Below are 16,062 nucleotides of genomic sequence, written 5' to 3' on the forward strand. Positions count from 1 at the left end.
GTATCGAATTGACGCTTATGCTGCGACATGTTCGAGAATAGGCCAAACATCCGTCTAATCTAAAGCAATAATTTTAGAGAGGCATTGAATTTCTCCAGAGAAATAGGCAATAGAACTACTAAGTAATAATTGCGAATATTCGCAGATTATTGAGCGAAACAGTAGAGTGTGAATTATTTTCAGAACCTTACTACTTCATTTTTAAAAACTCTTGATCAGAACATATATAAAAAATACATATAATTTTTCCTAATATCCTAGCGTGATGCAAAATAGTTTATATATAGACAATTTTACAAATTTATTTCTATACATTTTTGCTCCTAGTAAAGATTTACTATCTCGCTTAGAAAGTTTATGTGATGATCGTGCAAACACCAGTTGAAATGTATAAATAAATATAATTTAGCTGATTAACTATTTAATGCAGCAATAGTAAATTATGTGAAAAAAACTTTTAATTAAATAACTTTGTTCTAAATTATGTAATTTTTCCTGCTGTTATAATTGAGTAACGGTAACAAAATCCTAGCGAAATCCTATCTAGGACAAAAACGTCAAATTAAACGCGAAATAAATCGTTATTTCCATTTGAAAAGAAAACAAGATTATTGGAATTTAAATAAAAATGAAATTTATGACAAAGCTATTTGCATCTCTCATTTCTCTCACGGCACATAAACGTCGACAGATATTCAAGGCACATTCTTCTAATAATACCCGACGAATTTATTAAAGCAGCAAACCGGAGAACAGTTTGCATAGAAGTGTCCCCATTATGAATCTTTGGATACGACGCAATACCGACTGAAATTATTTCTACATAAAACCGCGACAAAACGCATAAGCACTTCATACTAAAAGTTACCGACGTTTTCCCGACTTCATGCGCGAAAGCAGTATCGCGAAAAATATAGAAACGAAATGGCTTGAATTTCAATGCTCGAAAACGCAACTATAAATATGTGCGAAGCATGTACGGAGTTTCCTTACAAAAAGCTTGACTACATTTAATATTATTACTTATCGTATTCTTAAGTATATGCTTAATTAATTAATTAACGCATCCGCAAAACCAAAGAAGAGAAGCAATTTTGTAATCAGCGCTCTGGAAAAAGTTTTGTTAATTTCACATGTATATAAAAAGTAAACATGGTTTATTCATGTGGCAATTTGATAATGTAAACACTCTATATAATCAAACTAGTCGATCGCGATATAAGCATAATCTATGGTAATACCAATACAATATAATCCGCCGGAAACAAATTTATTGCATGTAAATGCAAATGCAGAAAGCGCGATCGATAAACGTAATGCTAGCGAACTGGAATGGAATACTCGCGTTATTTCTAGATGCATTGCTTAATAGTTGCGCCAATGCTCTTTATGTAGCAAGCGCAGAGATAAACGCTGTGTTATAATATTAATCAGAAGTCTGCAAGAGAATTAGAAGATCTTGTATTAAGATATTCATATAGAATGTTAAATCCTTCAAGATCGGCTGTAAAATTCTGTTTTATTCTTAACATCACAATAATATATAATATATGCAATAAACAAAGTATTAATTAATTATTATTGACGTTTCACTTTACTCAGTTTTATATTTAATCTTACTTAGATTTATTTTGTTTTTTTTGTAAAGATATAAAAAACAGATTTGAGATTTAGTAGTCGCCGGTTGATCGAAAAGAGAGAATCATAAAAGACGGATTAATGATTTAATCGAGTTGACTCGTGGGATAAGCGTTGGACACATTTAAGCAAAATGTTACGTCACACCTTCAAATTCATTCGATTTAGACGACAACCGTAAAAGCGGTTTTTACGGTTAAATTTATTCTCTATATTGACGCGTCGGCAGGTTTATGTGAAATTTAGTACACATTTACGAGAATTTGGTTAACGTACCACGGCTGCGAGCGAGCGATAGTGAATCCGTCTGAAATAAATGCACAGCGTTCGCCTTTGATAGTCATTTTCGTAATCTAATCTAATTACACTTTAGATGAACCAACTTCGCCATTGCAAATAAAATAGTCCAGACACTCCAGATAATACATGTGTTGTTAATTCCCGTTTTGTTTGCCGCGTGTTAGATAAGATAATTCATAACTACTTAACTCCTAGTTATTAAAGTATACAAAGTAATCGTACTGCAAGAACGAATTCAATATAAATCCCATCCCAAATGTATAGAAATAATATATAATAATAATCTACATAAAATAATTGATACATATAGTAGATTTAACACATGCGGTAGACATGTTATAAAATATATCAACATAATATGTAAAAATCTCTCTATAAAATCGTATTAACTAAATATTTCTATAAAAAGCATAAACAGATTGTAAAATAAAAGATTGTAAAATTGTAGATTGTAAGATTGTAGGATTGTAAGATTGTAAAGTATGGATGATATAGAAAATCTCTTCTTTTTGCTTTTCCTAAAGTTAGTTAACGTGCTTTCATAATTATTTGAACAATAAATAAAATAAATGTATCTCTTTTTGTTTCACAGTAAAAAAATTACAAGTCGACCGTAGTACTCCGATTATAATGAAATTATAAATGCTCCAATAATGGTTCTCTTGTTTTATAATACGCATTCGAACGACAAATATTTTTGCAAGCCGAGCAGCAAAATACGAAATTTTTTATAATCTCTGACTACTTTTGATCACTTGTATAATCTGTGATTATTCCAAACTAAATAAACACGTAACTCTATTTTCGTTACGTGACGTTTAAAATATAATGCAACGAATTAAACTTTACTGCAACGAATTGCATATACACGGTGTCCTGAAATTCGCGAATCAAAATACCATAGCAAGAAAGTCGTCGAAAAAATAAATGAAAAAGTTATTTGCCATTTTTCGTTCCGAGCAGTAGTTTTTTTAGATAAGAAGGTTCAAAACAGTCCAATCATACATTACGGTTGAATAGAAACCTGTCTGTGAGTCGCGCGTCGATAGTGTTAATGCACTAACCTATCGACGCGCGACTCACGGACAAGTTTCCATTCAACCGTAATGTATGATTGGCCTGTTTAGAACCTTCTTATCTAAAAAAAACTACTGCTCGGAACGAAAAATGGCAAATAACTTTTTCATTTATTTTTTCGACGACTTTCTTGCTATGGTATTTTGATTCGCGAATTTCAGGACACCCTGTATATACAATATATAATTTATGACGATTAAAGAAACCAATTTCTGTATAATTATAAAAAATAAAATGAGACAGTTGTTTCATATATGTATATAATTTTTCCTTTCCGAATACACTTCTTGATAAATTACAAATATTACTTTTGTTATTTTATATTAAAAGTTTGGTTTTATAAAATAATTCGAGATAAAATTAGTCTCACTGGATCAAACGCATTTACCCGTAAAGTATAAATGTATTCCTAAAATATTAAACAGACACAATAGAGATACGACCAGCCGCGTATACAAATGATGTAACAACAGTTCTCTGTCGTTTGCGGAACACTTAAAAAAATATTTTTGTGTCGCGCGTATAAAGTGTGTCACAGAAACGTAAAAGAGAAAAAAGTGAACGTTCGGTAAAACCAATGGTATTTTTCAGACTATAAAATCTCGAAAGAGACGTGGAACTTCTATTTCATACAATCGCCGACGCCTTTAAATCGCCTCAAAAGAAAGTCATGAAACTGCAGAGGAAGAAAGAAAGGAGAAGCAAGAGAAACTAACGGCCTATTCCGTGGCAGTCGTGTGTTTTTCTTTCGAACCTTTATACTTTAACTTCCCTTTAAATTTTCTACCTGCCACATTTCTGTTCAGCTAAAAAGAGATAAAGGGCTCGTGAAGGAGTGAGGATGCAAACAAACTTAAATTCACCTATTTAAGAAAATATCAGTACCTCAAAATGGAGAACTACTCACATTATTTTGCAGTTTAAAAGTAAGTAAGAGACACATGACGTTGTGTAAATAGATTATTTCAGGTTTTGCGCAATTCTCTCTTTCCATTTCTTCGATCAGTTTAAAATTAATATTTCTTTAATGAAAAAGTTAAATATGATTTTCATAATTTAAGTTTAAAAATGAAAAGAAATTTAAAAAATTAAGTTTTGCCCTTTCTTTAATTTCTTTTAAAATTTTTCTTCAAAAACTGTTTTATTTAATTTTTTATTTTAACTTCTATATCTTGTACTAATGGAGTTTTAATTAAGCAAAATCGATTCAAATTTATCATACATTAAAGAACTTGTTGCAAAAGCGTTTATTAACGACAGTAGAATGACTTACGGGAGATGCACTACTTCGGAATCACAAAATGATTAAGGTTGCCCTAGTTTCAGAAAATTGATGTATACTTAGAAGAAATTATACGCCTGAGAGAGTATATTCTCAAAAATGTAAAATATTGTTTAGAAAATAGTTTTAAAGAATTTAACACAGTTTTTACGCCACTAATTCTATTTTCTTCTTTCTTCGTTAAGAAGTGTAAACAGGAAAATCTGATCCAAGCAGATAAATTTCACAAAAAGAATGAGAAGACCAGCGGCTGAAAGCAGAAAATATTCCGAGGATGATCACGAAAAGAACAGCGCAATTTTTCCTTCGCGACCCTTGTCGCTCGAGCAACTCCTGTTTTGTGTTACAAGTTACAAAAAAAGAGAAGCGTAACAAGGGTGTTGTAGGTCGCAGGGCACGAAACCACAGAGATTGCATGGTGATGAGGCGTTATGCTATAAAGAGAAAAAATGCAAAGTCGGCACATCATAGCGCTAATGTCCGTCGTCAATTTTCGTATTCACCGACAAGATCAGATTAGCGAAATTTGACGTGCCTCACGAGGACAGTGAAGCGCGCCCTAATTCCGACGTTAAAGTATCCGTTCCATCAGAAACTAACAATACGATAGCTCCCCGATATTTGTTTGAATTAATAACTGCAACGAGTGCATTTTTCACGTATACGAAGTAAAAATCACGATTTACGACAATATTTTACGAGAGAAACCTGCCCCCAATCTCTCTCGATATTTAAATTTCGTCGTACCTACATAGTACAAATATATTTGGTTACATCATTTGGGTAAATAAATATATAAATTACATAATAATTATATACATATACGTATATAAAGTATTAATATTTTTGCTATTTATTATATTCAAACAACTTTGTTGTCATCTAATCAGCTTTGCTGTTATCTTAGCAAAAGAAATAGACGCATATGTGTTCATCTCATTCAAGCATTTGTCGACATATATATTTTTAATAATAATGTAATTATAATTGTAATATTTTTAAATTATATGAGAAGGTTTTTTTTAAATTTAACATGTTTAGGGTTTCTAACTTTATATTGCTATTTGAATTTCTAATATATTAATTCTTTTTTTACAAAATTACTTACCATATTTACTTGTTAGGTCAAATTATTTTTCTACATTTTAGATTAATAATGTCAATACTGTAGTTCGTATACATTTACCATTCGCAAACAGCTGTAATTACTATACGTAATTAGAAACATAGCAAATTGTATAAAAAGATGCAAAGATACTTGTTAGAATTTCTGCTCTCTCCCGACGAGAAACAAAATTCTCCCTCAATGTTCCTCTCTGATAAATATTATAAAAAACTTGTCTAGCCTTGAGAGCATAATAAGTATTTAATAAAAGACGACAAAAAAGAAAAATATCATTAATCACGAATATGTAAAAAATTAATTAAGCAATATTTCGAGGACCGAAATTTACAATAATTAATTCGCACTTCTATTATATTTTTATCGAGCACGTTTGCTGTAAACCGATATTAAAGTAGAAAATATTCTTAAATGCAAATTTAAGGGAATTTTTTGCAGCTTATGTAATTTATGCATCGGTTATGCAAAGAAAATCAATCAAATTTTCCAAGTAAAACTAGGTCAATGTATAGAGTGATAATAAGTTAAATGTACCAATTATCAATACATAATTTTAAGATTATAAGAAAAAGTAATAAAAATATTCGAAAAGAAACTACATCGGAAAATACGCAAATCGCAAAAATTCGCCTACGAATATAAAGTAAAATATTAAAACGAAACGGAGAGAGAATTAGCGCAGGAAGACCACCAACTCTTAAACTGTCGGTATATTTCTAAAAGCGTCCAACCGTCCCTTTGAAAGCAAGACAGCCATACATCCATAACCACAAAGAAGCAAATTGCACACTAAGTAGTATATATGCACAGCCCCCATCGATGAGCTTCCAAGGGATGCAAGAACCCCTAAATAAGCGCAGCGAGCAGAGAGGATTTTTTTTTTTTCGAGGGTGAAAGCGGATACCGAGGAAGCCAATCCAGAGATTGATCACTCTTAAAAGCATTATCGAGCACCGCAAGGGATGGGGGTTTGCTGAGGGGATCCTGATACGTTCTTCACGTCACGGCAGAACACGGGGAAGCGCGCGATCCAGACACTTGATAACATCACACATAAACTCTACTACATATATGTATGATATCTCATTAGCCTCATCGTCATCAGCATTATTATTATCATCGTAATGGTCATTTTTACAATTGCCTGCCAGCGTGGTTTCTTTACCTTTTTCCGCACCTGTATACGGTCGCCATATATGAGCACCACTCTGTCCTTGCTCTCGTTCGAGGTAAGTTGATAGGACAGGCTCTACATGATTTTCAAGCGATCGATCGGACATCAATGCCATTATCGATCACGTTATTCGTCGCCACAAGTATCGTGTTTTGTTTGTTTTTTTTTGTTGTTTTTTTTTCACGATCGTCGAAGTTTCCGTCGTTGTCATCGATGGCGGTTTCGTCCACCGTGTTCCGAGGACGATGATGAAGAGGGAAGGATGATGAGGCAGCGCCAATCGTTGTCGATGGGTCCAAACGGCAGCGTCATGATCGTCGTTGTGTTGTCGTCGTCGTCGTCGTCGTCGTCGTCGTCGTCGACGTCGTAGGGGGTCGGTGATGGCACGGAAATGATGAAATAGAAGAATTTGATTGATTGACTTTGTGGATGTCGCGCGACTGTGTGTGTCTTTACTTGTGTTATTTGTGGGTTTTTTTTTTCGATAATTTTCTTAGATCGCGAACGATCGGCGAGTCGAGAGAGATACAGATATACAGTATTATGTTTTCACTCTATGTATTTTTAGATACGATATATATCTTCCTTACACTGTTTCTCTCCCTCTTATTCAATTTCTCGCCCGATTACTCGTATCCGCCGCTTTCTCTCTTTCTCCTTCTCTCTCCTTTCTCTCTGTCGGAGAGAAAAATGTATTTATATACATAAATCTTTTACCTTCATTTCGGTTACTCTAAATTGCGTCTGCTTTACGACGTATAGACGAGCGTGTCTCAGCTCTCGTTCGTGAAGCTCCGGATTTCTAGCGCGTTACACATATTTACTGTTTGCCGACGCGTGCATTCTCCAATGCACTTCTCGACCGTTTATTGTTAATCGCTCGTGCGTCGTGCGACACGGCGATGTCGTATTTTCACTTATTACTTTCGTACTTGTTATTTTTACTTATTTTTTCTCTGTTTCGGTCCGAGTTTCGGTTTTAGTGTCGTTTTACAGTGCGCGAGGGGACTTTTCAGAACGAGGCCTCGACGAGGTAAGTGCCATCCATGGCGACCCCCGTCTGCCCACCCTGGGCCCCGGACACTTGGGCCCTTGTAGCCGGGATGTACTGACTGTACGCCTGCTGAAATCCACAACCACAAGCACACACTACATTGTTGCACGCTAGGTACGCCTACGCTTTCTACGGACTCCTCCTAAACTTCCGACTACTCTCGCGATCGATGTATGTGTGTGTGTGGATGGATGTGGAAATGAAGCTCTACTAATAGAGATCTACCGCGCCATACTTATTCCTTTCTACAACGCTTTTTAATTGTTACTCGTTAGCCTTTCGCAATAATTTTTATTTAGTTGAGAAGCAATCAGACACCCTTCAGTTACGTTGGATTATTTCACGATACAGTTATCGGCATTGCACGTGATATTTCCGAGTTGTTCATTTTAATCGTATTATCTCCTGATGAAATGCACCTCCGGTGTAGATTTCCTAATTGGCGGCAAATAATTGCAAGTATATCATTGAAAGCTCTTACTCTACAGATGGAAAACCCTCTCTTGCTCAGTCTTACGTTTACATGAGAATCGAGAATGATACCAGAAAAATTTCCTTCCTCTCTCTCGCCGCAATTCCGGTTGCCTAATTAACAAAATTTCCATTGCTAATTTCTGATATCAGTACGAAGCATATAAAATTCGTTACGCTAACTTATATTTATTTTAATAAATCACAATAAATATATTTTATAACGATTCAACAGCAACTTATTGGCGCCGGTCGAGAAATTAAGAAATAAAATAAGCGTGAAAACGACCTTACTGACACTTCTTTATTATATTATAAATTAACAACGTTTCGGCCAGTAATACTGGTCCTCTTCAGGTAACGAACTTACATAAGTACCCGCAAATGTAAGATTCGTCAAAGTTAAAGATGTAAAAATTATGTCAAACGTCAGAGATTTCTCTGTACAGCGTGTCTAGTCATCGGCGTTAGAACACATTCAAACGTTGTGAATTTATAATATAATAAAGAAGTGCCAGTAGGGTCGTTTCCACATTTACTTTATTTCTTAATATATTTTCTAATCTCATATCTACGCGCGCGCGCGGGCGGGCGCAAGCAGCCCTCCGCGATCTTCTCGTTTTCCTTGCTCAACCTTCCGACGCGCGTAATAAAATCCGACTTCAGCGATTTTCGAAGGAATATTATATATATATACCGTACTACCGACCGTAAAAACCGATGAGCTTCATGGCGTTTCGACTGATCCAATAACCCCGGGAAAGCCAGCGAATTGACGAAGTGACGCGCATACCGCGCGCACCATCGGCGAAAACGAATTAACTCACAAACGTCGATGCGTCGCATCCCCTCGAATGAATCAAACAATTCGAGTGCGAGCCCGAATGTATGCGCGAAGGCGCGCGATTTCGCATTCGAGCGAATCGCGCGTTTTCCGCGCGGGATCGGCGAGGCGGAAAACTAATGAGCCCCTGCAGGCAATGCGATTTTCGGCGCAATTACATCCTGTCAAATTGCTGCCGTGATAACGGGTGTCCCAGCACGAGGGACCGCACGTTCGCACGTTTTCTCGATATTCCCGGGGGATTAGGTTTCATTGCGAAATTTCATTGCGAGATTGTCTATGGAGAAAACTATAAGAAAGATTAATTAACAATTACGCACATATAAATTAATACATACATTTACACAAAGTGCTGTGGAAATCAAAAAGTGCACATTTCGAACGATACACCTTGTGCTACCAACGACGAAAAATACGGAAACGGTCAGTAATAGACAAAACGAAGTCGGGAATTAAAGAGAGACGATCCGTACGTTATTAGTTCTTACCTTACAATAGGAAGAAACTTTCTACAGGACATTTCACAAATGTATCGACATGTTTATGGATACAAAGTACATAGACAATCGTGTTAGATATATGTACATGTGAATTGTTGTCTGCCTAAAACCAAACGTGGTTTGACTCAGCTTCAGCGATTTAATCGCGCTTAAAGAAAACAATCACGATGCACATTAGCAATAACTTTTTTTAGATGCATTACATTTCAGAAGAATAGACTGTCAATATTTATCGAATCATTAAATTATTTGTTTCCAAAGCGTAACAGTAACAACTGGAAACATGTTACACAGAGAGAGAGACAAGTTTACATTGGAAAACATATTGTTAGAGACAAAGACGTTGCACTCGGGAGAAGTCGAAGATACAATTTATCGTGTTTATCCAAACGTCACTAGCGTTAATCAAAAGGCAAAGACTTCAAGTGCGTTCTTTTTGTAAAGTTTGCCACTACCAGTTTCACGTCGCGTCGACGATCAGCGCCGTTGACAATTTGCGTCAAGCGAATTTTCCGTAAGACTCGATCGAGATCGTGACGCGATGCTTCCGTTAGCGTTTACAGCCGATCATCGTACCTGTTGGACGCCAATTAATCAATGCGAATTGACGGCGAAATCGTAACCCGGACAGACGCGGCGTAGAATCTTTGCAAGTTATTAACGAAGAGGGAAGCGCTCGATTTCCACGTCGATTAATCATCCGGCCGGCTGTAATCGACGCGGCTCGACAGGATAACGAATAATACGTAATTAATCTTGCTCACTGTGACGGGATAAGATTTCGGGCCGGAAAGAAGTGGTTGATATAGAGTATATACATATACACAAGTATAGTTATACACACAGGACGATTATACAAAACGTCGCAAAATCCATGCTAGCCGAGCGAGAAAGTGGTCGGTTTCTGCAAAGAAATGAACCGAGACTGTAAACGTGATCAAGTAGTCGTTTAAATTTCATCGTCAGGAAGTCTAGTAAATCGTGGGCAAAATTCTACGTGTATAAAATTTGCGCGCGTAAACGAGCAGGTTCGATCAATCTCTGACGCATATACAGAATTGTAGGCGCGAAAAGTTGAAACGAAAAGCGCAAGAAAGGAACAAATCTGTTGAAAATATTTGCAACTTTGCGACGATCTGTATAACCGGCATCTTTAATATACTTGTAGCCAGAAATGCTTGATATAGAAATGCAACGAAATTTAACGCGCATATACGATCTTTGATGGGAAGTAATAACAATTCTGCGATTGGACATGCAATTACACGGCCAGAGATATTTGGTACGATATATGTATATACAAGACTAGCGACTGCTCGCACGACAACGTGAGTGAATTCTGACCGTAATCATACATTATGCGCTTATACAGGGTGTTTGATTCGATATGGACGACCCCAAAGATTATAGTAGATTGGGTTAAACTGAGAAGAAAAGTTATATAAAATTTTACAAAATCGTAATTATTATCTGCCGAATTCAGAAAAACGTCTGAGCCAATAAGTGCACGGAGGAGCGGAAGGCCGGACTCGGCAGCATGCAAAATGGTGTGTTTGTTGACATCTCTCAAAAAATGATAGCGAACGCGTTCGCCCGCTCACCGCTCCCCGCTCCCCGCTCGCCGCCGTCTCTCAACGATCGATGCGTGACTCCACCTCTCGCTATCGATTTTTCAGAGATGTCAACAAACACACCATTTTGCATGCTGCCGAGTCCGGCCTTATTGGCTCAGACGTTTTTCTGAATTCGGCCGATAATAATTACGATTTTGTAAAATTTTATATAACTTTTCTTCTCAGTTTAACCCAATCTACTATAATCTTTGGGGTCGTCCATATCGAATCAAACACCCTGTATGTGTTGCATATAAATTAAGTGACATGTAATTGGTACGTTGGGGAAGAAATTCGGCACGCTCGAGCGAGTATTTTCAACCGAGCAGATTTAACAACGCTTCCCGTCGTGCCGACGTTAATTTCGACGCGGCTCCAAATAATAGAACAGCACTTAAATTAATTAATCTCCTGACAGATGTCAATCAAGGCGAAACCGTTTTTATTTCAATCAGTCGATATAGCTTATAAAATTGACTAGTAATACCAAAGTGATTTACAACGATGAGCATATTAATTCTACATTTTACGAATATTTTTACAATTTCAAATGAAATTAGTAATATGCCTTATATTATAATTTTTCAAACTTTCAGCCTCTAAATTTCTAATCGTGATCATTTTATTTTGAAAATTTTAATATTTCACAGTTGAAATTTCTCAAGTCCTATCAAGCTAACGTTTAACTGCAGCTTTTTATTTATTCTGTTATCAATATCTTTTTATTCATTTATATCTTTTTATTTGTTCTATTAATATTATCCCTCGTCGACACCTGTTTTACTTGGCGTCCCAAATTTTTAATGAACAGAATTCTTTCAATAAATCACGAACGTATCACGGATCACACTAATGCATTACACAGTACATTAGTAAAATAGAAATAGTTTTCAAACTAAAGACATCTATGCTATCGGTTAATCATAAAATCTCGAAACGCGTTATTAAATTAAAAATACTCAATCGAGCGTGCTGGGCTCTTTGGCCACACGGTTAACAATTAATAGTAATAGAGTCCGCCGGGGACGAAGATAAAAAAGGCAGTGCTCGTTACTGGGTCGACGACGAGTAGTGGATTGACGGAGCTTTTTAGAACGTACACTTAAGATTCAATTTTGTCTTGCCTGGCTGATCTGAAGTGGGTGCTCCACTACAGGCTCCCGCTGTTCCTTCGGCTATGCATTATTCATAAAAGCAACTCGTGTTACATTATAGTGTGCATAATGCGCCGGTTAATCCGACGCGACGTCATCGCCGACGTCCGCGCGGGCCCTGATGACTTTTTGAGCGGAACGGAAGTAGAAAATTATAAATATTAATGCGCGGACCTCGTGATACGATCTATTAACTTCCGAATGTCTTCATAAAAAGCGATAGTCGCCCGCGGTGATCATGATTAATTGCATGGATTAAGGGACCGAAAATCCGTTACGCGTGACGACGATGCCGTTACCGATATTACAACGTCACGATAAAACTGACGTTGAAGACCGGCAAATCTGCCGTGTCAAACTTTTTGTCGACTTTTTCCCGACTTTTCTTCACTTTTCGGTCCGAAGAGATGGCGATGTATTTGTACGCGACGAACTTTCGTGAGAGGAGCTTAATTGAATTCCCATGTCCGCGAACACAAGAAATTTTCATGAAGATCCAGGCTCGCTTCGGGTGAAATCCCGCCCCCCCTCTCCGGACTGTATAAAAGTTTTGCATTTAAATCTTCAAAAGTTGAGCCCTTTTTCCTTTATTGTAAACGACCTTGTTTTTCTATAGAATTTTACTACTGTTTCTCATTGGTCTCTTTACGCTCTTACATATTTACAATTAATTGCACTTCAAAAAGTATGTAAAATTATATGAGCGAATATAAAATTTGTTTCCACTTCATATAATGTTACATATTTTTACATCGTAGTATAAAATATCCAAGTTAATTAATAATATGAAACCATTTTAATTAAAAAATTGAAAAAATACATAATTAATCAACGTTCTTAATAGTATTAAGAGCGTTATAATGTCTCCATGATCTCTATTTACGCCTTGGAGTACCACAAAATATCACAGTTTTCATGTAAAAGATTTCTCTTAATTTATATAGCAAAGAAATCCAAATCTCTGCATCGATCACATAAGAGTACGTGAAAAATTTTAAAAATTATAAAATTGTACTTTTAAACGTGATATTCGTGGCACTTAGGAAGTTATGAGTTTCTAATATATTCTATTTCGTTCTATTTACAATATTACTACCTAAAAAGAAAGAATAATTAAATAAAGTTCACACTACATTCTCAAATCTTCTATCCTAACATTGCACAAATATAATTCCCCAAAATAGCTTGAAAATTATTAACTGTATCAGCAACATCTTTTTCGAATTAAGATTGTAATAGCATATCGACATTGTATATGACTCAATGATTTATGGACTCACACGCAACTTTCTACATGCTTGTGCTTTATGTCGCACGTGTAAGGCCAATTTGCGTTGCAAAGTACTCGTGTAAAGACACGAGGCCGCGTCTTTCGGATCTTACACTCCTTCGTTATGTATACTCACATGCTGAGTGACGCCTACTGAGTTTAAATTCATCATAACGCTTCTGGTGTTTTAAACAGCGACATTCATAAAAGATGTAGAATAACTTGAACTTTTTACGTCAAAAGACTTGTTCTCTTAAGCACTAGCTGCATAATAAGATGGCTCTATTTAAAGTTAACATGTATTGCGGATGACGTGTACTTAAATCTGGAGTATATGCTATGCAATTCTCTTCCAATATTCATTACATTGGCAATGCCTGTGTCTTTTCGAACAACTAGCCAGCCTTAGCTTTTGAAAGAAGATAATTGAAAGATACAGAAATAGAGGCCCAGGGTTTCAAGATACGCCGAAATTTTCAGAAAAGATAGCAATTCTAAAAACAGGACGAGAAAAGAACGATATAAAAATAACAGTACTTTTTGAGCGATAAAGAACTTTACTAATCGTTGCTGTGAGTTCTCGAAAACTGTTAAACAGCAATTGAATTTTTTATGCATTTTATACAATAAAATGTTTGATGCTTCAAAATCAACAGAACTATTTTAATGATTTTAATAATAAAATAACTTCTCCCAGTATTTATCATCTTTTTTAAACAACACAGTTTCAACAACTTGTTGTTTTAATAATTAAATGTTAAAATGCTATCAAAATGTTGTTTATTATTATGCACTGATTAATTAAGTTAAAATTATGATTTTTTATTCTCGAATCGACCTATGTACATGTCTGAAAATCAACGTTTCGTGTAAGCCGAAGTAATATACATATAATGCATTTCGTTAGTAGCCATTTGTTATTACCCGTAATCACATAAAGCTCAATGTAAATGGCACAGGTCGGAATTACAGAATCGATATTTTACGTCGCGGAACGGAGCATTGCTCATAGCGGACAGCCAAGACATAATGCGGCTGCTCATTGTTACAGTTAATAGACTCGGATGCGGTTAATTATCAACTTGATTGCTGTCCGCCTTGATTAATCGACAATCATGAAATACGTGGAAATAATAGAAGTTCATATTAATGCTTTAAAACACGCGTGTACGAATACCCAAATATTCTAATTCTACTGTAAAGAAATATTATTGACACAGACCGATAAGAATTTCAATACAAAATTTACATATTTATATAAATTGCTCTAGAAAATAAACAACAATGGCTCGTATGATGAAAATCAAACAATAGAAGGGGTTCAGAGCCAAGACAAAAAAATTTTTTGGACACTATAACCCTGTTTTGGTTCTGAGCCCCTTCTATTGTTCGTGTGTTCTAGAAAATCTTTTAATTATTTAAAGAAAATTATTAGTCTGTGCATGATTCATCATATTCACATTGTGATATCGTATACAATCTCAAATTTAGATTTTCAGCTTGGTGGATTGAAAATCGCAATATTTAACAAATTATTTGGTCCTGTGTTGCTTCTTTTCCTTTTATACACGTACGTCTTTTGCGTCGATCAATGCACCAAAACTTAAAACATAACACTGATATTTCAACAGCTTTCAAAAAGATGCAAGGACGAAAATATGCCAAGTGTCGATTTTAATCGGACGATTTTGTGAGCGACGGATTTCTTCGGGGGCTCATTGATCAGAACAAAAAACCAGCGAAGATGGAACGGCTGGTATTAGAGAGGGGCAAGTAAAACGGGGCTTAATGAGTTCGCGAATTAGCCAGGCCGTCTGTCGTTCTCTTTGTGTATCCCTTATCCGGCCGTTCCTTTCATCTCGCTCTTTTCACCCTCGAATGTATACAGAAGATCAATGAGAGTTTTTCGTAACTAGCGGAGGACGGTTGATCGAAGCGCTTCGCCCTAATTGAAACGCTACCGCGCGGACAGTTCGAACGAAAGAAAACGGATACCACCCGGCCGATTCTAACGGATGAATTATTCACGTGCCGCGCTCGCATGACCGGAAGCTGCCTCCAGAATCCCTTGGACTTTTCACGAGCAATTAAATTGACGGTACTCGACGGGGCGGCGAACATCCTGCTATTTAATTAATATCGGACCACTAAAAGAAGCGATGGAAACCTTCGGCCAGAGAATCTAATTTCGATCTTCCCTGCTGATTTAATCTTTACTCTAGTTACCCTTTGATCAGTACCTATATCTTATACTCCTTATAGTATTAGAATATTCTTTAAAAGATTTCTTTTCATTTTGAGCTTTCTATTTTACAAATTAAACTCGCCATTACAATACGCCATTTGTATTCATACTTGTTAAAAGAATGTATGTAAAATTAGGGAGATAAATCTCCAAAACTTTTTACACATTTACTCGCGCGTCAATAAAAGAAGTCGCATCTGTGTTAAATGAACATCTGGCAGGAAGAGGGAAATTAACAGACTAATGTTTGCATTCCAAATTAGAACGCAATATTAATTAATTGAACTATTCTCTGTCCGCCTACGCTATCACTCGTG

At 36.0% G+C, this 16,062-nt stretch overlaps 1 protein-coding gene across 4 annotated transcripts in view; it reads right to left on the reverse strand.

Annotated features, from left to right (window-relative positions):
- The window catches only part of LOC105560851 (potassium voltage-gated channel protein Shal), a 120,587-nt gene that overhangs the window by 7,162 nt on the left and 97,363 nt on the right, over positions 1-16,062 (reverse strand). Inside the window, exon 5 of one of the 4 annotated variants that reach the window (XM_012010332.1) lies at positions 6,586-6,669. The exons of 1 other annotated variant lie outside the window; for it this stretch is intronic. In XM_012010332.1, the coding sequence (XP_011865722.1) occupies positions 6,586-6,669 (84 nt within the window). Of the gene's footprint in view, positions 1-6,585; positions 6,670-7,066; positions 7,715-12,200; positions 12,252-16,062 lie in introns of those variants that run through there. 2 more of the 4 variants (XM_012010333.1, XM_012010330.1) reach the window with 2 other exon arrangements.

The sequence above is a fragment of the Vollenhovia emeryi genome, unplaced genomic scaffold (assembly GCF_000949405.1).
Source record: "Vollenhovia emeryi isolate VEMERY1.0 unplaced genomic scaffold, V.emery_V1.0 DF939219.1, whole genome shotgun sequence".
In the NCBI taxonomy this organism is placed as follows: domain Eukaryota; kingdom Metazoa; phylum Arthropoda; class Insecta; order Hymenoptera; family Formicidae; genus Vollenhovia; species Vollenhovia emeryi.